General features: G+C 33.5%; 1 protein-coding gene across 2 annotated transcripts; it reads left to right on the top strand.

The window, feature by feature from the left end:
* Positions 1–2,202: 2,202 nt before the first annotated feature.
* On the top strand, positions 2,203–26,727 carry LOC114332833 (eukaryotic translation initiation factor 2 subunit 1). 2 transcript variants are annotated; one of them, XM_028282609.2, is made up of 5 exons: positions 2,203–2,316; positions 2,464–2,962; positions 13,887–14,119; positions 24,648–24,763; positions 26,406–26,727. In XM_028282609.2, the coding sequence occupies exons 2-5, from the start codon at positions 2,493–2,495 to the stop codon at positions 26,580–26,582; spliced, it is 996 nt and encodes a 331-aa protein (XP_028138410.1). In that variant the 5' UTR covers positions 2,203–2,316; positions 2,464–2,492; the 3' UTR covers positions 26,583–26,727. The 2 variants fall into 2 exon arrangements, with proteins under 2 accessions (XP_028138410.1, XP_028138411.1); XM_028282610.2 differs by lacking the exon at positions 2,203–2,316 and having other exon boundaries at positions 2,318–2,962.
* Positions 26,728–26,898: the final 171 nt, after the last annotated feature.

Genomic DNA, 26,898 nt, shown 5'->3' with positions numbered 1-26,898 from the left:
TGACGACAAAATGTTTAAAAATTAACAACTCCTCTTTTAATTCGTATAAACTTCTCGGATAAATTTCAATATTATCCAAATACTTCAGAGATGACACTGTAAAATTTTCGAAAGGAAACATTTACAACAACCAAAGATACAGGGAGTTAAATTTGAAAAATCATCCAAATTGATTTTTTGCATTTTTGCATAAAATTTGATTTTTGAACATGTTCCACCAATTATAGATAAAAATAAACTTCATATTCGGATTCAGCGACCTCGAAAACATAAAGAATGACCACAATTGGTCATTCACCTGAAAGTTGATTTTCGTGGTCGGCATTTTAGGGGTTGCTGCCTCTCACAGCAAGCCCTAAAGATCTTAGAAAAAACCTTCAAAAAACTTTTTTACCGAACTTTCTAAGACATTCAGTCTTCTTTATTTATGTATTATTAATGGATTCTAGAAGTTTGACTGGCTTTAGAATGATTAGTTTAAAAAAAAAACAGGAGTTAAAAGCGAATAACGAATTTTTGTAGTTTGGTAAAAAATGCCCTTTTCTTCAGAATAGAAAGATTAGCATCAGAGATACGAAAAAATATTTAAATATGAAATTGTAGGTAATTTAATTGCCAAAAACTGAGTTTGCAAAAATTTTTTCTACGGCAAAAATTGAGTGAGCTATTGACAATTGAACTTGTACTAACATGCAAAAACCAACTTTACCAACCCTTTCAAAGTCGCCTCTGTTTGCAACTGAGGGTTTTAAAACGATTTAATATTAACAACCTTATAGATCTTGTAAAAACCTACAAAATTCGTTTTTACCAAACTTTCTAAGATAAAAAATAAAGAAGTTACGGTTAAAAAACCAATATATGAACCAAATTTTATCTTCCTTAAGCATTTTTTGAGAAATTTTGAGCAAATTTGAGCAAAATTAGGAGAAGTTTGCACCCTTAAAAATGCACTTTTAAAGGGTTGAAATGATCAATAAATAAGTCATTATAATGATAAGATCATGATAAGTCATTATGTAGGTAAGTAATCCATCTCAACAAATTTCACTCCTTTTAAAAAAAGCTTTTTTATAGATTTTAGCAATAAGTGGTAGTTTTCACCCTTTAAACATAATTTTTTAAGGGTTGAAATACCTAGAAATTATATGAAGAATATCAAACCATTATTACATAAATCATCCAAATCAAATTTTATTCTCCTTAAGCGTTTTTGAGCAAATTTGAACATTTAGGGGTAGTTTGCATCCTTAAAAATGAACTTTTTAAGGGTCGAAATAGTCAATAAATATAGTTAGAGTCATGATACTATAAATAACAAGATAATATTGCACATCCTGAAGTCGTGACGTAAAGTGGAGACCTTACATTCGTAATGGTTCGTAATCATTCGTAATGTCCGATTAGTTTGAATTGTTCGTGGTTGCATGTAAGCTACATAAGTGTATTTTATATTTTATCTTTGACAGTTATTTTGGCAGGAATCTCGAAACTTTTTTTTTCGAATACATTGAAGTTTAATATTATTTTGATAATTGAATAATATCATCACAGAATGCATACAAATCCCATTTAACTTTAACAAGAATTCAAATTAAACTTCCGGTCTCCAGTTACGTCATCATGCGCGAACTCGGACGTATTTGAGCTACGGGAAAATACTATCTCGGTATTTATAGTATCATGGTTAGAGTATTAGACAATCATTATGTAATGCCTGAACAAATTTCACCCTTTTTTATAGGTTTTAGTAATAAGGGGTAGTTTTCACCCCTTAAAAAATAAAAAGCGCCCGTCAATACACAATATAGATTTTGTAGTAGAGGGAACGGTGAACTTAATTTCAAATTTTCATGCAAATCGATCCATTCTGTAAAAAGTGCGAGATTTTGTCAAGTTCTCAAGACATTTCTTTAGTTTAAGTTTTATTTTGATGGTTTACTTTCTCTTTCAAAATATTGTTATTATATCACATTTATAATAAGTGTATTTTGGTTACTAATGATTGTGTCTATTATCTAAGTAAAATAAATAATATTTTGTGTTAATTTAATTAAATATACTCTTTAAAATTGTATTATTCCCGCTGTAGCACCACTATTATCTTCATAAATAGGCCCTCTATTTGCGATCTCGACAGTGTTGCCAAATGTAAGACGACGGACTGTTTAAATAAAACGTTCCAAGGAAAACGGATAATCATGGCAATGTGTATAATATATAAATGTGGCAACTATGTTTTTAGATTTTTTGACAGCCCGTAAACAGACATTTCTTTTTGACAGGTTGTAGCTCCTAGTTTTTGGACACGTGAAGGTATGCCAAGAAAAGAAATAAACAGTATTTGTTTAAATATAAAAACTATTTTAAGGGCTGCTATATAATACTGTATTTTGGTATTCACTAAATTATAGTACTAATTAATTTTCAAATTTACCAAGTAAATCTAACCTCAAATTTCAGCATATTCTTGGAATCTTCACAATCCCAAAATGCCGCTGTCGTGTCGATTTTATAAAGAAAAATACCCCGAAGTGGAAGATGTAGTCATGGTAAATGTAAGGGCCATCGCTGAAATGGGGGCATACGTCCATTTACTAGAATACAACAATATAGAGGGCATGATCCTGTTGTCTGAATTGTCCAGAAGGCGTATTAGGTCAATTAACAAATTGATTCGTGTAGGAAAAACCGAACCCGTTGTAGTTATAAGGGTAGACAAGGAAAAGGGATATATAGATCTTTCCAAACGTCGTGTAAGTGCTGAAGATGTAGAAAAATGTACAGAGAGGTTTGCGAAGGCCAAGGCTGTTAATTCAATTTTAAGGCATGTTGCGGAATTACTAAAGTATGAATCAGATGAACAATTAGAAGAATTGTATCAGAAGACTGCTTGGTATTTCGAAGAAAAGTATAAGAAGAATAAAGCTAGTGCATATGACTTCTTCAAACAGGCTGTTTTGTAAGTAATCTGATGTTATTGTTATATTTTATAAATTGATACACCAATTCTAAAGACTAACAACTCTATAATAACATTCTGTGAAGATTGCACACATATATTTTGTCATAAAATGGTAGTTAGGTATACTAGTTCCAAAGTGTAACAATTTGAGTTGTTACCTTGTTTTCTCAACTAATGATTTCTGACTTGTTACACTTTGGAACTGGTGTATCGAAATGCGTCTTAAAAAAGTGATGAAATATTGGTTAAAATTGCATTTTAATAAAATGTATGAGCTCGCAGTACAAGATTCATATGCAACACAATTTTATGTTTCTGAATTAGAATCTATTTCATTCATTCATTAAGCATTACAATCCCTAGAGATTATAGTTAACGCCATGATATTCAACATCCAGTCCTTGGATGAGCTGGATTACTTCTATGTCATTTTATAGCTTGTTGTGGGTCTTTGGTGCTGTGGTGTCTCTTTTCCATTTCTTCATGTCCTTGCATTGAACTTTCCAGTCTTTAACATTCATTCCTCTTGTATCTTCTTCTATCAAACCATTAAAGCATCAACAAGCCATCTTCTTCTAGGCCTTCCTCTACACCTTGGCCATAGTGGTGTCCAGTTAGTTATCCTTCTCAACATATCTGAGTGTGGGTGTCTTTGTATTGCCCTATCCATTCTAAACCAAGAGATTTTATGTATGTAACTATATTTTTTACTTTTAATTCTTATTCAATTTCTGCATTTGTTTTCATTCTTATTTCTCCCTCTTTTGTTACATTGTGGCCCAGTATCGTTCTTATTATATTTTTTTCAAATTTCAGGTCATTGCTTCTATTAGTAGGGGAAGTCAGAGGAAAAAAGTTAAATAAAGTTTTCCATAAAATGGGGGACTTTCCATTTTTTAATTTAATTTTCCCTTTCCAACAATAGTTTTTTCGGATTATAGCGTTATCTATCCATAATTCGAAAAAATGTCTTGAATAAAAGTTGCCTATTTTTACGCAAAGAATCCAAATCCGCAATAAAAATTGAGGGTTCCTATTTAAGGTTTTAAAGTAACCCCCCACCCCAGCTCCGTGGGGGGTCCTGTTTGCTGCCATTCGATAGATTTTTCAAAAATATTGAATACAGTAGACTCCCATAAGTTCAGCCTTGGTTAGTTCGGTCTCCGCTTAGTCCGGCCGGCTCTCTGCCTGTAGTGGCCACCAATTTTTCTGCAAGATTTGTAAAATGGAGGTCTTGGAAAAAACTTAGCCAAATATATGTAGAAGATAAGATTGACCAAGCAAACACAACAGCAGATGAGCCAAACAACATTCTTGTTAATGAACCTGATGACAATGCACGACCTTCAGCAACTATCGAACTGTGGTCCCATTGTTGAAGAAGATGTTTTGGAGTGGATCAAGTTTGAAAATGGACACAACAAGGTTTTGAACGACGATGAAATCGCCTAGTGTGCCATTCACCAGGAAAATGAGAAAGATAACGACGCAGATGCTGCTTAGATAGAAGAGGAAGATGAAGAAAATAAAATAAGCCACATTGAAGATAAAGCAGCTACCTATATCGAACAGCAAAAAGAAGCGACTGCCATCGATATAATGATTATTAAAAAGTGGTGTGACTTTGAACATAAAAAATCATTAAAAAAGAAAAAAATAGCAATTTTTTTTACGAATCCAAATCACCAATGTATAGAAATTTTATTAGGCCTACTTACAGTTCTGTAACTTTGTTTTGGAGTGTTTTGTAACCTTCTGTCTTTTCTTATGTGCTAAATATATGTCAGAGTCTCCCTGTGTTTTGTGTTTGCTAGATCCGTACAAACAATAAATGGGCATTTTTTAGATAGGCATCCGGGGCCCAGGCATCAGTTAGTTCGTCCTAGGGTCCAGTCCCGAGGTGGCCGAACTTACGGGAGTCTACTGTACATGTATTTTGCAGTTTTTCGATCTGATGTTCATTTCACGAAATATCACAGGGTTTGTATTTAAAATTTTAAATTTACCCACACCCCTCTCCGTGGGGGTTGTTTGGTATCATTCGATAGATTTTTAAAAAATATTGAACATCTTTTTTTTTAGTTTTTCAATCTAACGTTCATTTTGCGAAATATTCGCTTTTTTTGCGAAACTTTGTGACTTGCCCATTTCCTTATGCCCTGCTCAAATCGTCAGATTTTTGAAATATACACTCTTTTGTATGTACTTAATTTACCTTATCCTAATCTGACGATTTCGAGTTATTCTAAGGATAGATTTTTTTTGGGCTCCCCTTAACGAACTCCCCTGTATTAAGAGCCAATATATCGATGGCTTAGTGTGAAAACCTCGTATCTCATTAAATTACAATTTTACAGGAGAGGCAAAAAACTGATTTTCTGCATAATATAACCTAAAAACAAAAATTACCGTTACATATTTTTAATTCGAGCACATTGAGACAAATATCTGATATTAGCCTAGAGCTAGCAGTGTTAAATGTTGCTATTAAATTGGAAATACAAATATTAACTATGAAAAACACGTAAATATCCTTGCAGTATATAGAACCTTTGACCAAGTAACTATGATAACCTCGTATTGGCGAGGAACCGCAAAGTGGGCGACGCCTGGTGGCGAAATTGAAAAGCATCAACTCAAGGAAAACATTGACTTTGTCATTAACTTGTGTACATATTTGCGGTCAGTTTATGTTGTAATTAACAATAATTTCGACTTAAAAAAACTATTGCAGTGTTCCTCAGTATTCATTCCTATTATACTCTACGTAATGACCTAAATTAACCAATGCCAAATCACACATTTTGTTAATTTAACGTTTGTATTAAACGTAGTATTATTTAATGTTTAAGCTACTGCAAAATTAAATAAATGAATAAAAAGTAGTATATATTCTGTTAGTGATGTAACGAATATTCGTATTCGCATTCGCATTCGCGAATATTCGCATGTTTTTGCATATTCGCATTCGCATCCGCATTCGCGAAATTTGTGCGAATGTTTTGCGAATATGAAAACCACAAAAAAAATAATTTTAAGATAATATTAGGTTAATAAAATCAAAATCTATTTACTTCTCATCTTTTTTTATTAAGAAAAGGTAACTTAACCTCAAACATGCAGCTACTCTCAAATGGAAATATGCATGCAAGACAGAACAGCAGACAAAGAGACGGAAGATGGAATGAAGCGATAACTCACTGGAGACCTTGGGACTACAAAAGAGGAAGGGTCAGACCACAGACGAGATGGTCGAATGACCTAAAGAGATATGCAGCGACCAGATCGACAGCATTAGCACTGAACCGAGAAGAGTGGAAAAGTAAGGGGGAGGCCTACGTTCAACTTTGGACAAATTAGGGCAATAGATAGATATAACTTAACCTTGTATAATCACATTATCAGCCTTCACTTTTTTTTATTATTTGGTATTATGTAATAAAGCTTAAGATTCAGATTGATTTACACTAAATATCAATTAACTTTTCATTAAAAATTTAGGAAACATTACAAAAATAGAAACAAATTAAAAAAACTGGACATTCGCATTCGCATCCGCATTCGCGAATGTCAGTAGCAGATATTCGCATTCGCATTCGTATTCGCGAATGTTAAAAAAATGACATTCGTTACATCACTATATTCTGTACATAGAATGTACATTGTTATGAAAAATATCCCGACCACTTCGTAATTTCCAGAACACAATTATTATAAAATAAATTCACCTACTTAGTTTCCAGTTTTTATTTAATTAAAAATTGTTATCTGTCGGTGTAAAATAAACTGTAGTGCACCTATTAATTAAATTAAAAACAAAATTAGAAATCCTAAGATAGATTAATAATTTTTAGAACGCTGTGTGATTATCGGGAGCCAGATTTTTTTATGAAAAAAAGGTAAAAACAAATCACTAGTTATAGCATCAAATTTTAATGAATGCATACAGATTAAACATAATTTTGAGTCGTCTTTAACTTATAAGATGTCTTAGTTGCAAAACTTAGAGGTTACTTTGGCAAAACACTCCTGTAAATGATTTTAATTTAACGTTTTAGAACTGTGAATTCAAATGACAAAATGAATTGTTTTCCTAGGGTTGTCGTCCATCTTTGAAATTTTGAGCGCCCTCTGTTGGAATTTAATTTTGCGAATATCTTGATATACGTGTTTTTCATCTTAAATGAGGTTGTGTTTATTATTATTTAGAGGTTTTCATTTTTCATAGCTTATTACACACCTCCAAATACTAGGTTGATACAGTACAAATCTTTTGATTTAAGGTTCATAAAATGTTTCTGTATGCAGGACTACCTTTTACTGTTCACAAAAAACATTTCTCCAAGCCGAATCTCCCAAACAAATACTCCAAATTAAGTACCAAAGTCTTGGTTATAAATATATGTGGTATTCACACTAAATCAAGAGAGCAATTGATATACGTGGTTTCTTTTTTCGGCTATAAAAAATAGTCTAGTGTATTTGGATTTTTTCTAACAGTTGTAAATCGTGAGATACAAGGTTTTCAAACTAAAACCACCAAAATGTCATTTTCGAAAAAAAAATGAGATACGAGGTTTTCACACTAAGCCATCGATAAGGTGTAGGTACATTTACAGAGTACAAGGTTTCCCCGGTTTCAATCCCCGCTTGGGCTCCCCTACCATATTCCATATATGTAACAACAGGTCTTAATATAGGTTCATCTTTGTTCTCTTAAAGTCATGCTTCTCAGCAGATTTCTATTCATTCCATGTTTTTTGCCTTTCAGAATTATTTCCACTATTCTCTCTTTTCAGGTTTTCCCTATTGTTACTGCCAAGTAACTAAAGGTGGATACAGTTTCAAATTTATGGTTTGTGTTATTAGATATTTCTTAGTTGTGCTGTCTTTCACTATCATCATGTATTTTGTTTGGTTCTAGTTTATCTCTAGCCCTTTTTTGCTTCCTTATCTAATTTTTCAACTGCTTTTATAAGTGAAGACCACACGGAAGAAAGGCGAAATGTCACAAAGAGGTTAATTCGAGAAAATTGAATTTTTAACTTTCAAACCCTAACTATCATGATACAATTAAATATATTGCGTACTTCTTTATTTAAGTAGTCTTCATAGTTATTTTGTAACATATTATTTAATCAACGGAATTTAAAATAAAACGCAAAACTTAGAAATATTGCTTTATGTAAACACAAGTCACTACAAACACGGGAAAAAAGCGAAATGTATGACAACAATTTTTTTTCTGTTCTTCATTTGTCTAGCTTTTATTATTTTCTCCTCATTTTATTTACGTTTTTGTTGTAAGGTAAACCTCTATAGAACGATCTAGCCCTTTCAGATGTGCAAAACTGACTCAAGTGGACCAGATCGTTGAATTTTTCCTTAGAAATTTTCCTTAGCTCTAAAAAACATCTATATGAAAAAAGAGAAATGGAAGGGAAATTTTAAAACAAACTCACCTGTATATAATTTTGGTGGCAAAATAAACTGCCTCTCGGGTAGTTGCACCTCATCGGAATTTGTAAATGGTTTGCGTATAATTGACGTCTCCCATTGTCCATTACAGGAATCTCAGTGTTTCAAAAGGCGTGGATGATCTTTCAATATTTCGAGTTCTCTGATTGGTCTTGATTTATATGTTGGTTTAGTTACGTAAATTTGGTCCAAGAATAGTAACCAGTTTCTTATAAGTGATAGATCGACCTCTACGACATCGAACGGATTTGGTTTTACTCGACATGACCTAATTTCCGTGTACCAATCCTCAGGAAGTTCAGCCATAATTTTTTGGTTTATCACATCCATATCTCGATCGCACTCCATGTAAGAATGACCTCGTATTGGGAAAGTTACTTTGATTAATTCAAACTTTTTTGCAGTATTAACTGCATAGTGAAGATAACGGAAAACAGTGAAGTTTTTATTTTGGCCGCCACATGAATCACAGAATATGTGGAGGTGACGAACTGACAGATCAAGCTGAACAAAGATAAAGTGGTGCAGAAATGACACTACTTCGTTTGAACCTTTGCCTCCTATGGTTTCTGGAAAACAATAAAATGTAGCATTTCCTGTTGACAATACATGAATGTTAAAGGAGTGAAGCGTCAGTTGTCTCTTATAGTAGACGTCGTTGGTCGGAATATTTGGAGTGGATAAATTTTTTTCAAAATCCATAGCGATTGCTTCACAGTTAACATTCTGCTTTGCGGCTTTCCTTGCCTTTCTCTTTCTTTCATAAAATGCTTCCGCTTTGGATTTGTGTAGGCTATTTGCCAAAATTATTCGTTTTATCTCAACTTCTCTCTTTTGTTTTTCAGAGGCATCATTTGTTTCATTCAGTTTATTGTGAAGGACCTTAAGGTCAGCCATAAAATGATCGCAAGCACTACACGTATCTTAAAATGCTTATTAGAGATTTTTCGATATGTTTCGTAAGACACAGGAGCGCCCTTATCGGATTTGTACATAGTGTACATTTTCTTAATATTTAAGTCATCCGGAAGGTACATTTTTAGTTTTATTTTTACTATAATGGCTTTCTCTTCCTTTAAAACGCTTTATGTGTTCAATAACTTCATCTAGCTGTTGTTTTGGTAATGCATGTTTTCTTGGATTTTTTCCGCGTTTTTCAATTGGTGCACTACCAGTAGCTTTTAAATTTTTTTGAATATTTTCAAGCCTCTTCCGACCAATTCCATGAAGGCTTAGAAAAGCGTTAAAACAAACTGGGACGTCAGTAGTTTTATCGTCAGTCGTTATTCGAACTCTAAAAGAATACGTTGCATCATGCAATCTTGATGTAGCTTCATCTCGGGCTCTTCTTTGCTTTACGGGCACTAACGTTATTAGGCCTGCCAAATAAATATTTTATTCATCACGCACCATACGGTTAAAATTGTTTATAATGTTTGATCGGTTTTGCTGATCTACTGTTTTAAAACACTTAAGTCTCTTACATTGACAATCGTCACCTGTTTCATGGCTCTGTTGTCTTCACCGTTTCATTGCTTCATTTATTCGACCTGTAATTTTCCTTTTTCTAGTGTTTTTTTCGCGACCCGTATCGTCTCTTTCACTATCCGTCATTTTCGAGCACAATAATACGAACTTTATTTAATGAAGTCTAATCGAAAACTAAACGTTTTTAGTAAACAAAATGCGGCGTGTACTCCCCCTACGTCCCGACAAGCACTGACATTCTTTCCCACCACATTTTGACCACCTTTCTCGGATTTACGCGAGGACCATTCGCCTTTCTTCCCTGTACGAAGAATTTTTTAGATTCTTTGGGTCATTATGAGCAAAAAAAGGACCTCTTTTTGAGTAAGTTTGTACAAAAAAAAAACAAATCGGAATAAGTTACCTAACTGGGGCGACCATACAGCCTGGACTATGAGAAGTTGTTATGATGAAACTGATCTTTGCTGTGGTGTTCTTTAGGCTCACTGTTAGCACATATGTCTTATTTTTCTGGGATTCCAAGATGCTCTAGCTCTTAATTTGTAATACATAGTTAAATAATCAGAAAAATTAAATTGCGTTGTATATTGGTTTTGGTCCAATTCATATCGCACCCTCAGTGCAAAACTGCAGTAAGTCAAAATAAGTAATTTTCGAGATAAAGACGATTTTGTTTATTTTCGTGATAATATCGGTGAAATAAGACACAAGTTTTAAGAAAAATTAACATTTGATTATGATTTTGCATGCTTTTCAGCCTATATTACATTAACCAAAAATAGAAATTTAAATAAAATAATATTAATGCAAAAAAAATTGGGAATTTCAAAGTTACATCAATTTTGCACGGAAAAAAATTGTTAATCACTACACATTTAGTATTAGAATTTCAAAGTTACAACAGTTTTGCACGGAGAAAATTGTAAAAAGTGTAGACGCATTAGGTTTGTTCTAGCATCAGTCTCATTGGGTTTGAAACCATCAGCGAATAGTGGACCAGCGCGAGTAGAGGGGATAGCACTGGTGACTGTGTATTATGTTCTCTCACTGACCAACTGTTTGATGACGGTTTCTGACTAGTTTGACTGGTTGCTAGAACAAACCTATTTACTTTTACAGTAAAACCTGCGTTACCGGCTACCTGCCAACATCGGCCACCTGTACTAACGGCCAGTTTAAAAATTCCCCAAACGAATTATGTATATCTAGACTACAAAAACTGGCAATACCGGCCACCTTTCTATATCGGCCAATAGTTCTTTCATTTTTAGTGGCCGTTGCTGACAGGTTTTACCGTAGTTGTTGTCCTCTTCTCGTACATCATCTTGTGCCAAAATATTTTTATAAAAACTATGGTGGGCTTCTGGTATCATACCCGAATGGCATAAGTATACCAAATCTTTCTTTTTGGCCATTTGAATTTTTGGCTGTTCTTTGGCAAGTTTTCTGAGAATAGATATTTTTGACCTCTCAGTATTGTCAATCCACAAGTTTTAAGATAACTGTTTTTCCTTTCATGAGAAAAAATACTTTTTGGTCGTAAATAGTTAGTCTTAATGTATGTGGTTTTAATCCAATCTAACAAATAAATGGTCAAACGACATCGCACACATCTTATGAAAGTAAATATAATATCACACAAAGGACATAAAATTTACATGAATAGATTGGTCTCGAAAATCTTTGTTTATTGTCTCAGCCGTTAATGGATTACGTAGACGCGCTGTATATTAAAATTAAACACCACAGATATAGATATTAAAATAATAGCCCAGTAAATGAACGGGAAATACGGCGATACCGTGTAATTTTCAGGGGCAACTCCGAATTGCATGAAAATTTGGATATAGGTTCTACTTACCGTCCACTTCAAAGTTGAAATTTTGCCGTTGGTTGCTTTTACTTGGGGGGTAGACAGTTCTTGGGAGTGAAAAAACATATTCGAGATAAGACCTGAAATGGATAAATTGACTGATTTTAAGCAACTTTTGTTCGATAGAGTTTTTTATGTAAGTCAATACTTTTAGAGTTATTTTCGATTGAAAATGTTTATTTTTCGACAAAAAAACTACGTTTTCTGACGGCTTTTCGCAAATTACTCAAAAAGTAAATACTTGATCGAAAAAAATATCCTTAGCAAAAGTGTAGCTTATAAAAAACTGGACAAAAATGTGTACCAGTAAAGTCTATCAATCGAGTAAAAACAAAGTTGTAGCTCATGAAAAATACTTTCTTGTGCGTCTAATTCCAAATCGAATATTTCAAGGTGAAATCACCGAAAAATTAAGCACTTTTCGGAAAAAACCTATTTAAACTTTTTTAAAGTGTTTATAAAAAGCTTTATTAGAATTGTTCATAAAAGTTTCTAGCATTAAAAATAAGCGAGTTACGCTCAAAATAAAGTTGGCCCTATTTTTTTTGTAAAAAAATCATGCAAATCTCCCCGTGTTTAGCTCCTCAAATGAAATTAATCGCTACCGCTTTACAAACAATTTACTTACTTATCTATTTTTTATATGATCTGTCAGTCTCACCGGTTTAAAGTGTTTATTTTTGAAAGGGTTATAGTTAAAAAAGCTTGAACGGGTCACTAGTCACGAGTGTATGCAAATTTTGAACAGCCATATCTTATTAACCAATTTTTGTCTTGCGGAAAAACAAAATGAAACTAGCATATTTATAATAAGAAAACCTATATTTTTTTACTCTTTAAGATTTTTCTTATCACTAATACTTTTTAAGTTATTTTGAAAAAAGGAAATTTTTCAAAAATTTTTAGAAAATTTTGTTTTACTATAAAACCAAATTTTTTCAAAAATAAGCACTTCAAGCCAATCAAACTTACAGATCATAATATAAACAATATACATACAGTTAAAATAAATGGTAAAGCGGTAACGATTAATTTTATTTAGGGTGCTAAATAGAGGGAGGTTTTCACAATTTTTTTTACCAAAAAAAGGGGCTAACGTTTTTTTTCAGTGTAACTCGTTTATTTTTGGTGTTAGAAACTTTTGTAAAAAACAAATATAAATCTTTTTTTAGGTACTTTAAAAGTGTTAACAAGCTTTTCCCGAAAAGTGCTTAATTTTTCGGTGATTTCGCGTTGACTTATTCGATTTGGAATTAGACGAATAAGAACGTATTTTTCATGAGCTACAACTTTGCTTTTTCTCAATTTATATACTTTACTGATACACCATTTTTTATGTTTTTTTATAAGCTACACTTTTGCTTAGAATATTTTTTTCGATAAAATATTTACTTTTTGAGTTATTTGCGAAAAACGGTCTGAAAACGTAGTGTTTTTGTCGAAAAATCGACATTTTCAATTGCGAATAACGCGAAAAGTATTGACTTACGTAAAAAACTTTATAGAACTAAAGTTGCTTATAATCGGTCAATTTATCCATTTCCGGGCTTATTTTAAACACGCGTTTTTCACCCCTAAGAAGGGGTGACCGTCACCCCCTAAGTAAAAGCAACCAATGGGACAAATTCAACTTTGAAGTGGAGGGTAAGTAGAACCTAAATCCAAATTTTCATGCAATTCGGAGTTGCCCCTGAAAATTACACTCCAAAACGGTCATTTATTGAGCTATAACAAATATCTTACTTTTTTCATTGCTTGTTATCGAATCCATTGCAATGTTCCGTGCAAAACTGTTGTAACTCTGTTACATTAGAGTTACAACAGTTTTGCACGGAACTTATGTTCAAAAACGCAAAATAGTTAAACTGTTGTTGTTGTAATATTTAGCCCATTAAGCATTTGAAAGTTACTAAAGTTTTACAGGGGATAGATATGCATGTTTACAATCGAATTCCATGATTACTTCATTTTCATAAAATTTTGAGTTACTGCAGTCTTGCACTGAGGGTGCGATATGTGACTGGCCTTGTATACCATTAAAGTTCTTAAGCTTGTTAATTTAACTTCATTCCAATGTTTTAGAGACCCCAGTATTTTAGCAGAATGTGAATTAGATGACAAAACAAAAGAAGTCTTGCTTAGTAACATTAAGAGAAAGCTAACATCTCAAGCAGTCAAAATCAGAGCTGATATTGAATGTGCTTGTTATGGTTATGAAGGTATCGATGCTGTTAAAACTGCTCTTAAAGCTGGCTTGGCTCTTTCAACAGAAGAATTACCCATTAAAATAAATCTTATAGCTCCGCCTCTCTATGGTAAGTTTACAAAAGATTATATAAAAAATTATCAAATTCTGTAATACACTCACCAGCACAAAATTCCGCCACTAAAAATTTTTATTAAGTTTGACAATTTATAACTTTATTATTTTTACTCTGATTTTCAAGATTCTTGCATCAGTTTGTAAGTACATGTATTGATATCATTTGTTTTTATTCCGGTAACAACATTTTTTTTCTTAGATGGCATTATACAGGGGTGAATGGAAGTGATACCTAAATTTTCTCCTAATTTTAAAAATTCTGTGGAAAAATTGAAGGGCTGATTTTGTTTCATGCTCCTTTCGTATTATCTCAGAAGCATCCCTAAGATTTTACTTTTTGAATTATCTGAATAAATCTTTTCTTGTAAAAGCTGTAAATAAAAATACTGCTTTGAAGTTTTATTTAATTAATAATATAAAACGCACTAAAATTAACAACAAAACAATTCAATAGCAGGTATGTCCACCTCTCATCAAAAATTGCTTGCAATCTGTTTTTCATCGAATAAATAAGATGTGTTTGTTATCTTTGCCTGGGGAATAGCCTGAATTGCCTCTACCAGGGCCATAACTATACCAAATTTTGTGGAGGCCTAGGATGGTGGTGAATAGCTATTTTCAATTCATCCCACAAATGCTCGATAGGGTTAAGATCTGGGCTGCATGCAGGTCATTCTAATCTTATCAATCCAACCTCTAAGATATTTATTTATTTATTTATTGTTAATAAACGGGGCAAGCCCATTGACAAAAAATATACAATTAAGCAACATTTATAAACATTACAAACAAATACTAAATAAAATACAAAATCGTAAAATAAATATGTACATAGAATTACAATTAAATTTAACGCTTCAGAGATTGTTTAAAGGCACTTAAGGACAAGTTAAAAAAATCTGTCTCATGAGGCAACCGATTAGCATGAACAAGAAGTCTGACCAAACCTATATTCACAGAATAATTAGTACGACGAAAAGGAATATGAAATAGTGTATTCCCACGAAAGACACGGGAAGGAATGTGGAAACAAACCAATTGAAGCAGTTCAGGTGAATGTATCAAGTCAAGTCATTTATTCATGTTAATATACAAAAGTACTTACATACGTCGAAAAATAGTGTACAACTTTGGTTCACAGATATAAAATACAAATATAAAAACACAATATATAAAATACAAGTATAAAAACACAAGGCATAATATGAAATAATACATGCATCAATTAAGACAAACATTTTCTGGGTTCCTAAGAATAAACAAAGTACAAATCAACAATTCACAACCCAGTTCCAAACATTAAAGTTAAAATTTAAAAATTCATCACTGCTGTAAAATGCTTGACTATGAGAAAATTCTTTAGTTGTTTTCTAAATTGTAAAGTTGGCAATTCAGTAATTTCAGTAGGCAACTTGTTGTAAAATGTTAAACCATAAGAGTTTGGTCCGTCTCTACTTCTTTGGAGCCTGGTGTAGGGCAGTATTAAGGCATGCTTATTTCTGGTTTCATATCGGTGTACATCCTCATGTCTTTGATGACAATCTATATTTTGTTTCACATGAACAAGACTCTCCAGAATAGAATAGCGAAGGCAGAGTTAGTATGTGCAGTGCAACAAATGCTTGCCGACATTCTTTCTGATAGGACAGGCCAGCAATTATCCTTACTATTCTTCTCTGAATACGAAAGACATCTTTGGCTCCAGCACTGTGACCCCATGCCAAAATTGCATAGCTGATGTGTGAATGACACAGTGCAAAATAGGCCTGTTGTAAAGTGAACTGAGATACACACTCAGAAAGTCTTCTAATCAGAAAATTGTAGTTCCTAACTTAGCAACAAGGGACCGTGTATGAGCTTTCCAACATAGTCCTGCATCCAAGTAACCTCCCAAAAATTTTATTTGTTTGTCTGCATCTCCGGATGAAAGCTGTCTTGTTGAAAAAATCAAAGACTGGGTTTTATTGATGTTTAGAAGCAACATATTTGCTGCAAACCATTGTTCTGCCTTATCTTGTGCTTGCTTTGATGCCTCTATTGCTGCCTTACAATCCCAATCTTTGCAGGTAATAGTAGTATCATCAGCAAAAAGAGTAAATGAACTGGTAAGGTCTATCTGTGGAAGATCATTAATATAAATTAGAAATAAAAGTGGTCCCAATATTGAGCCTTGAAATCCGATATTTATAGCTCTCTCTGCCTACCTCACTCTACCCACCTGCACACTCTGCTTTTTATCGGAGAGATAGCTGGAGATCATTGCAATGTTACTATCTCCAAACCCATATCTCTCCAATTTCCTGAGAAGCAGTTCATGTGAAACACAATCAAAAGCTTTGCTCAGGTCACAAAATGTAGCCGACAGATAGCAGCTCTGCTCAAAAGCCTCTTGAATCTTCATCACTAAGTCCATGATGGCTTTTGTCGTATTTAGACCCCTCCTAAAACCAAACTGACTATTTGTGAACAAATTTTTGGATTCAAAGTACTTAATAATCATTGCTGCCATACATTTCTCAAATACCTTTGATATTATAGGAAGGAGTGATATTGGCCTATAATTGGATGGGTCATCATTGTCACACTTCTTATAGATTGGTACCACCACTGCTTTTTTGAGCAGATCAGGAAAGATGCTTTCCTTAAAGCAGTGATTTATAAGTGTTGTTAATGGACTAGCAATGAGATGTTTCACACCTTTTATTATGTTAACCGAGAATCCAAAGTAGTCTCTATTTTTCTTGTTCACCATATCTGTTAAAATGTCTCTGATTTCAATGAGAGAAACATCTTGGAAGAAAAATTCTTCCCCAAACATGGTGACATCAAAATCCAAGGGATTGAAAAAGGAGGTTTGAATCTGGGTTTGCAAGTTACAGGCGACATTAGTGAAGAAGTCGTTAAATTCATTAGGTGTAATTTTTGTTTCTAACTTGCTTTTAGACTTGTTTCTGTGTTCATTGATGATATCCCACATACACTTAACTGGATTGGATGCAGCTGAAATAAGGTTATCATTGGCCCTTTGTTTAGCAGATTTTATTGCTAATTTGTAATGTTTTTTGTGATTTTCTAATAGAGTTTTCTGAGCCAATGCAGGAAAGTCATCATACTGCTCCTTTAGCAAGTGCAGTGTTTCCCTCATGGACTTCAAATCTTCCGTTAACCAATTTAAAAATGAAGATGAGATCGAAATTAACTCGTCTAGTAGATAGAGGATCAAGTTCTAAGTATCTCATCATATCAGAATATGAATAAGGTCTGTGTAATTTAAAGGCATAGTGCATAAAGAACTGTCTTTGCACTCTCTCCAACTTTTGAACAGAGGATTGGACAAAGAGAGACCAGATTATAGTGGAATTTTCAAGTTGAAATCGGACCAGAGAACAGTATAAAATTCTCAGCGAACAAATGTTATGAAAATCCCTTGTATGCCTCTTAATAAACCCTAGCTGCCTAAGAGCCTTATTACAAATAAAATCAATATGCAAATTAAAGGATCCTTGACGCTAGTGACTCTCTCAATCAAAAGACCATCCAAATTGTAATCAAAATCTACCATTTCCACTGATCGATGAAACTGGATAACCTGACACTTGTCATGATTAATGACTAATCTGTTATTATCACAAATTCGCAAATAAGTCGAGAGATTTCTGTAGCCTAGTACAATCAGAGTAATCCCGAACAGAACAAAACTTTATGTCATCGGCATATGCCAACACTTCGCAGTCAGTCAATGATTTAATAGCATCGTCAATAAAAACTGCAAACAATAAAGGTCATAAGTGAGATCCCTGAGGCACTCCTGAGAATGGAAAATACTCATTAGAAGTGAAGCCATTTAGTTTGACACATAAAGACCTGTCCCGCAAGTAAGTTTTCAACCAGCAAAGAAGTTTACCACTCACACCAAAACATTCCAATTTATGCAATAAAAGGCAATGATCTACCTTATCTAACGCTTTGGACAGATCAGTATAAATGGAATCCACCTGTAAACCATCCACGAAAGCATTTACAATATGATCCGTGTAAAGAAGAAGGTTGGTCGAAATAGAACGGCCAGGCAGAAAACCATGTTGAGCAGTATGTAGTTGATTTTTCAAATTATCCATCAAGAAATCAGTTACCAGGGCTTCAAAAATCTTAGGAATGGCAGAAAGAATTGTTATGGAACGATAATTACAAACAAATGACTTATCACCAGATTTGTGTATGGGTTTCACATAGGCTTTCTTAAACTGTGATGAAAAATGGCCCTCTGCCAGGGATCTGTTAAAAATAAGCCATAATGGTTTACACAAAGAAAATGAACAATTTCTTAAAAACAAGTTCGATATCATATCAGAGCCAGGTCCTTTACTGGTATCAAGATTATCCAAGCAGTCCAATACTTTAGTTATTTTAACAGTAAAAGAGTGAATAAGGCAGTGATTGCTATCAGAAGGATCAACCCAGTCATCAGGGTAAGATGTGAAAGTATTATAGACAGTGCTGAAGAAGGTGGCGAAAGCATCAACAATTGACTGAGGCTCGCCATAGACAGAATCATTCAGCTTCATACAACCAGGAATATCAAAATTACTCCGCATAGAATTAACCAACCTCTAAAACGGTTTTATATTTTCATGAAGTAATTCCTCAGTACTTTCAAGAAACTCCGCATAACAATCTCTACTTCTCTGCTTATACCGGGTGTCCACTTATATTTTCCCCCATTTTAACTGCCTATAACTTCTAAACGGCTCAAGATAGAAATATGCGGTTTTCACTGAAATGTTTTATTGCAGTAAAAGTTTTGTCTGAATGGATGGAATTTTTTATATCGCTTTCAAATACGAAATAAAAAATGGCGGATTTTTGAAAAAAACTTTGTTGACTTTTTTTAATGGAACACCCAGTATATTCTTTTGTAAATTGAAAGAAAGGTCATTCACCTATCTAGCGATATAAAGTTTTTCAAATTTCGGTTGTCAAATCACTGAGTAATTAATTTTTAAAATGAGAGGTGCAACGTGGATATCACATACCTAAATAACATAACTGAGCAAGTTATGTGATTTCTACAATGCATCTCTCATTTTAAAAATTAATTGCTCAGTCATTTAACAACCGATTTTAAAAAATTTTATATCGCTGGATAGATAAATGACCGTTTTTTCAAGTTTTTAGGTAAATGACCATTTTTCATATCGCTTTTAAATAAAAAATGGCGAATTTTTGAAAAAAAACGTTGTTGACTTTTTTTATTAAAACACCCAGTATATTTTTTTGTGTCTTGAAAAAACGGTCATTTACCTATCCAGCGATATAAATTTTTTTAAAATCGGTTGCCAAATGACTGCAATTAATTTTTAAAATGAGAGATGCAAAGTGAAAATCACATAACATATCATTTTGCTCAGTTATGTTATTTAGGTATGTGATATCCACGTTGCACCCCATTTTAAAAATTAATTACTCAGTGATTTGACAACCGATTTTGAAAAACTTTATATCGCTGGATAGGTGAATGACCTTTCTTTCAATTTACAAAAAAATATACTGGGTGTTCCATTAAAAAAAAGTCAACAAAGTTGTTTTCAAAAATCCGCCATCTTTTATTTCGTATTTGAAAGCGATATAAAAAATTCAATCCATTCAGACAAAACTTTTACTAAAATAAAACATTTCAGCGAAAACCGCATTCTATCTTGAACCGTTTAGAAGTTATAGGCAGTTAAAAAGGGGGAAAATATAAGTGGATACCCAGTACAATGCTATCAGAGTACAGAAATCATCATAATCATCACAACAACCTGTCTTTTTAAATCTGGCGTGATAGTATTTTTTCAATGAGACAAGATGCTTCAATTCGCCATCAAACCATATAGGGAATGTGCTATTCCTGACAGTGATTGAAGGAACATACTGGTTTATACAACCATACATAACATGATACAAGGCATCGACGCATTCACGTTCGAAAATAAGTAATTGAAGTTCATCGGTAGAAACGCGCTGTTTAAACTCTCGTATTCCGCATGTAAGAAATCGTATCTCACCTCACTCCCACTCATGCAATCAGGTGCATCCAGAGACATTTCTATAGTAAGTGCAGGATGGTAGCGATCACATGGAACCAGATCATCATCCGCAACTTTAACATTATAAATAAAGCTATTACTGAAAACTAAGTCTAACATTTCATTATAAAAATTCGGTATTGTGTTTAATTGGTAAAAATTAAATAGTGAAAAATACTCAATAATAACATTGGCTGATGAACCACCACCAACAATAGTCATTCCATCAATCTCATTTGGCGAATGGATTTAGTGTCCGCAGTCATATAAACCCAAACAAACAACAAAAAATCAATCTCATTAGTCCAGGAAATATCAGGCAAGTTGTAGTCACCCACACAGTATATTATATTATCAGGAAACGTGTCACATATATATTCCAGTGATAAACAATGAGCTTCATATACCTCCGTCCCTGAGCCAGGAGGAATGTAAACGCTGCCAATGCAAAATTGATTCGGTACAGTCACCCACAGTTGTTCACAGTAAACAGCGGTATCTGGAATGTCAATCAGTGATGAGTGAAAACAGCTCTTCCTCACCGCAATTACAATGCCCCCACCACGTGTTTTGCCAGTAGCAGCAAGGTCTCTCCTCTCTAAATATAGAACAACCATTAAGGCCAAGTTCAGCGTCAAAAATTTACTGGCACAGCCACGTTTCCACAAAAATGATAATATTGTATGCGTTAGAAGCAGCATTATTACACAATTACACAATAGATTTAGTTAAGTCCTAAGCCCTCGCACATTCTGGTAATATACAGAGAGTTGTTTCTTGGATTTTATAAAAAATTGGTTGGCAAACTACCAAAGACATCAGAAGTCCCGCCCACATTATGAGGAAAATTAGCAAGCATATGAACCAGTTGAATATTGCTTTCTCTGAACAAAATCAACTAATCACCCAGCGAGTTACACTTACTCTCTAGATTATCCAGTTTCTTTGCATGATCAGCAAGAAATGAAGTATTCGGAGAGGATATTTCAGCTTTAAGAGAATAATCAATCTTTTCTTCTAGTATTCCAAGATATTTTTTAAACAAATTATCAATTACATGTTCAACATTAACACTTGAATCTGCACCAGAGAGACAATCATGACATTATAGGTAATTGAGGGGCTCCTCTTCTTTAAAGCTACAGCGCGAGCCTCGGTTGAAGTCAACTCAGCACACTCTTTACATAATTTGTGCGAGCAATAATCACACACAACCAACGGATCATCCTTATTATCAGTTTTACCACATTTAAGGCAACTTGATTGATCTTGATACAATTAAAAATGTTTCTGTACCTATATTGACTGGACTATTTATTTTCAGGAGTCACAAAAAAAGGAACAATTAGCGACTAGATGTTAGTGGTTTTTGCTCAATTTGTTGTCGTCAAACTTTTAAACACACAAAAGTGGATTATTGATGAAACAAGAGTGCACTTTAGATTAAACAGCTAATTAATACATTCAACAGATGGCAAATCTAGTTGGCTACACGCTGACATCAAAGACAATTTTTAATTATAAGTACAAACCAAAATTTGGACAAGAAATTCACAGAGCCACTTTAACAGCACGTTTTGTTAATGACTGTTTATGTTTATGAGTCAATCACTGTTTTTATTTAAAAACACTGATTGACTCTTCCACTTAAATACACTGATTGATGCTTCCATTCAGCCCCGTATAATGGCATCTAAGCTAATTTTTTTATTACCGGAATAATAACAAACGATATCAATACATGTACCTACAAATTGATGCAAGAATCTTGAAAATTGGAGTGCAAATAATAAACTTGTCAAACTTAATCAAACATTTTTTTAATGGCGGAATTTTGTGCCAGTGAGTGTAGTTTAGTAATAGAAGTTTGTAAATAAATTTTTGAGATTTATTTACAACGACTTTCCTTAAAGTTGTAATAACTTTACTCCAGTTTTCAGAGACGAAAATGACACCGAACCTCTAAAAATTATATGAAAAAAAAATACAGCAAAGTTATTGATTATTCTGATTCGTCATCAGAGAAAAAAATGTTTCATCCATGCAGCTGAGATAATTTTGAACAAAAATGGTTATTATTAGCACTTTTTGTATCTATAGACTAAACCTTTCTTTCAGAAGCAATGCTTGAAGCGACCAGCAATTTTGAATGTCAGTGAAGCATGCGAAATCAATATTTTAAATAAAATTTGTATAATAAAAAAAGAGTATACTAGGGGGGACATTGTTTAGACCCGTAGTAACCTATGGTTGTGAAACCTAGGTAATGATGAAAAGGGAGGAAGCCCAACTCAGGACATTCGAGAGAAAAATACTGAAAAAAGTATATGGTCCGGTGCAAGAGGAATACGGTACATGAAGAATCAGGAGAAACCACGAGGTTAATGAATTGAATGAAGGTTATGAGATTTGTGAAGAGACAAAGACTGTCATGGCTGGGACATGTACAGAGACAAGACGATGCCAAAACAACACAAAGAAAATATTACAATGGAAACCGATAGGAAGAAGAAAAAAAGGAGGGCCCAGAACGAGATGGTTGGATAAAGTGGAAGACGACCTGAAAACTATGAACATAAGACAATAGAAAAGAAGGATATAGAGCCAGACAGGCAAAGACCCATCCCAGGTTATGATGCCAAAAGAAGAAGAATACTAGGGGGAGGTGAGCTAAGTGTAACTTGGTCCCCTGCCTTTCTGCATCTCAGGTCTTTTTCAGGGCTTCCTGAAATTTTGGACAATCCATACTTCCTGTTCCGTATTCTGCATTACACAAAACACGCCAGTGTCTTCCCTGACATTCTTTCATGCTGTGATTAGAGCTCAACGACAATACTGGAAAATCTTTTCACTGTACGAACTAGACAGTAGTTATGGGATTCCAAAACTTGTGAACTTGGGAATGTGACAAATTTGCAATTAAAAAGATCGTTTGACTGTTGAAACTAGACTGAAATCTTGGAATTCTAAAAACTTGTGTTTTAGGAATTCTAATTGAGAATTTGAGAATGAATGTATGCTGAATTCATTACAAAATTGCTTGTGGGTGTGTAAAAAAGTTCCTAGATAACTTGAAAATGATCGGTAATGTTGAAAATATGCTGAAAAAGGTCATTACTGTTGAAGTTTGAAGTCATGAGTTTACAGTCATAATTCTGAAACAAAACAACAGTCATTACTGGTGATGAGTTATGGGTTTATGGTTATGATCCTGAAACAATCCAACAGTCTGTTGTCTTCACAATGACTGCTTCCACCCAAGCCTCTTAGACGGAAGCATAAAAACTCTACAGATAAACTCGGTTCGCTCAACTGATTTGACAGATTCATAGTAGGAAACCTACAACACAAAAATTCCTACCTCACGATATTAACAGCTTAAATAACCTTACTGGTTCATTAAAAAAAGATGAATTGTGGGAATTAGTGTGAGTGTATACAAAATTCATAAAATTTTGTGGAATATTCTTCAAAATATTATTTTGTACAATGAATAATTTTCTCATTTGTTATCCATACATTATATTATGGTGTATTGGTGGTAAAAGATTTATATTACAGTGGAACCTCGTTAACTCGGATTACTCGGGACCGCGGCCGATCCGGGTTAGCCGGAGAAAATGGTAAAAATTAATAAAATACGGTATACTTACAGATAAACTCCGTTATAATTGAAATAACATGAAATATATATGCACAGTACACATCTAAATTACGTATCAATTACGCCTTTATCAATTCTACCTAACGCTTCTAGTTTCTTTTCCATTGTCACTACAACATTTTTACGTTTTGCTGCCATTATGTAGATAAAAAACACGCAAACACAAAATTTGAATAGATTTAGCAACGATTACAGAACGGAAGCAAACAATACGACTGTACTACACACAATACGGTCTCAATTGCAACGATGTTATGAATTGTTATGTGTTTTAATAACAGTGAAGACTAAGACCATTGTTTTAAAATAATTTTTTAATAGTCTTTTAGTATTTTTTAAACAATGCTAAACAGTTTGAAATAAATAAAGGATACTGCAGGTGCCTGTTGTTTCCGATAACACGACAATGAACGGTGTGTGCCATGAGTCATTTTTACTATCGTATATGTATGTAGTTCAAATTACATAAATACCCATTATCTCTCAATGTTATATTACATACATTTTTATTGTTGAAATGTTTGTCTGATAAAAATCGGTCCGGGTTATCGGGGGCCGACTTATCGGGGTTCCACTGTACTTACGTTTGTTTACTCTTAATATTGGCTATGAGTATGTGTGGTTGGTTATATAGTAATTTCCAGCCACGTCTAATCTGTCAAAATGTAACTAACTTTGCGAAAAAATAATTACTAAAATCACTAGACAGCTGTGTCTTAATGCCAGGGAATAGTTATCAATATGTAAAGATTGGCAAATTAATATGTACTACTATTTTCTTTTTTTAGTTATGACTACATCTACACCTGAAAAACAAGATGGTTTAAAAGTTTTAGGAGATGCTATAGAAAAAGTCAAAGCGACAATCACGGAATTGGGTGGAGTATTTAATATTCAAATGGCTGTAAGTATTTTTTAACTTTATTTTCGATTATACTGGGTTAGTCACATTTCATCTTTGAAAAGACTATCTTTTACACTCTATACGTAGAGAAAAGATGATAAAATGAAAATAGATAAGATGCATTTCCTTCAATTCGAACACCAACATTTTTGCTTCGTGTGTTTTGACTCAATCAAGATACTCGAGTCTCATCAGGTAGATGTACAGGGTTATTCACTATATTTTGACCACCCCTGTAAACTGCCTTATTTACAGAATTAGAAAAAAATGTAAAATACAAAAGTTACACAATTTTTTATGTAGTTGTCGAAAATGATAATAGAAAACAAAAAAGGTGCAAACAAAATGGCCGCAGATGTTAACTTTGTGAATTTAAATGGAACACTCTGTATATGGTTACATGAAGGCCAGCAAATCGACAGGACAAAGAAACCTACAGAATCTGACAATAGGAGAAATCTATAACATCAAAAGCGTAAAAAATTTTACATATCTAGGTTCACTAGTTACCGCAGATAACAATGTCAGCGAAGAAGTTAAGAGAAGAATACTTATTGCTAATAAAACATATAACGGACTAATTAAACATATAAGATCTAACAACATCACGAGAAAAATCAAATGAAAATTATACAAAACCCTGATAAAACCGATCCTCATATATGGATCAGAGACATGGATACTGTCGAAAAGCGATGAGAACTTATTAGGTACGTTTGAACGAAAAATCCTTAGACACATATATAAGGGGGGAAAGAAAATGACGTATGGCGCAGAAGATATAATTTTGAACTATACGCAGCATACAACGAACCGGACGTCATAACATCCATAAAGATCGGACGCCTGCGCTGGATGGGCCATGTTGAACGGATGTTGGAGATCGAAACACCAAAACATATAATGAGGCAAACACCAGTAAGGAGAAGGTCAAAGGGAAGACCCAAACTTAGATACATGGGACAAGTGGAACAAGATCTGAAAACACTTGAGATTACCCACTGGAAGAACAAAGCAAGGAACAGAACAGAATGGCGGAAAATCCTAGAACAAGCCAGGACCCAAAAAGAGTTGTCGAGCTACTGATGATGATGATGACCCTGTATATGGTTATACATTTGAATAGAACGTTCTCTAACGAACATTTCCATATCGAGTTTGATAAGCCTATCTTGAAGAATAGCGAGATACTAGATATTTAAATTAACATTTAATACCATTTAAATTAACAAAGTTATCATCTGCGGTAATTTTGTTTGCCCCTTCTTTGTTTTTCTACTATCATTTTCGAAAACTACATAAAAAATTGTGTAACCCTTGTATTTTACATTTTTTTTATAATTCTGTAAATAAAGCAGTTTACAGGGAAGTCAAAATATAGTGAATAACACTGTATTGTGGAACCAGGAAGAAGCAGAAGAAGACCTGTAGAACAATGGTGGTATTCGAATTGAAAGGAGATGCAATCATGTATTTACATGTTCTCGTCTTTTCTCTATATGCTGGATGACAAAGAATAAGCATCGATAAGTTATGAATTAATGTAGTGATACTTTTGTAACAGACCTCGTAAATAGCTATTTCTTTATCCTAATAGTATTTTTCAAAATAATTTATGCTAAGCGATTCATTTTATTTTCAGCCCAAAGTGGTCACAGCTACCGACGAAGCCGAACTCGTCAAACAGATGGAACGAGCTGAACTCGAAAACGCAGAAGTTGCTGGCGACGACGACGAAGAACAAGACGAGGGACAAATCTACAGCGAAGAAGATAAAGACGATAAAGAAAATTCTGGTGAAGAGGAGGATGAGGAATAATATTTTTCTTTGCGATTCAAAGGCGTAAAGAAAAATTGTATATTATAAGAATTTATTTAAGCCACTATCAACAGTACATTATTTGATTTTTTTAATTTTGTTTTATCTTTGTACATGTTTGAATATAAAGATATGATAAGGAAAATATACCGTTTTATTCACCTCTAAATCTTATATTTGTAGCATTCTTGTAGGTTGTGCGTTTTATTATTATTTTTTTAATTTAAAGTTTTGGTTAGACCTTTACTCAGCCAGCCATTAAAATACTTCTGGGCTGATTATCGGAGAATAGGCCATTTTTGGGAAAAGTTATTTA

This window comes from Diabrotica virgifera, chromosome 9 (assembly GCF_917563875.1).
Source record: "Diabrotica virgifera virgifera chromosome 9, PGI_DIABVI_V3a".
Lineage (NCBI taxonomy): Eukaryota > Metazoa > Arthropoda > Insecta > Coleoptera > Chrysomelidae > Diabrotica > Diabrotica virgifera.
The sequence above is the reverse complement of the archived record's forward strand: the minus strand, read 5'-3'. Positions and strand labels throughout refer to the sequence as shown.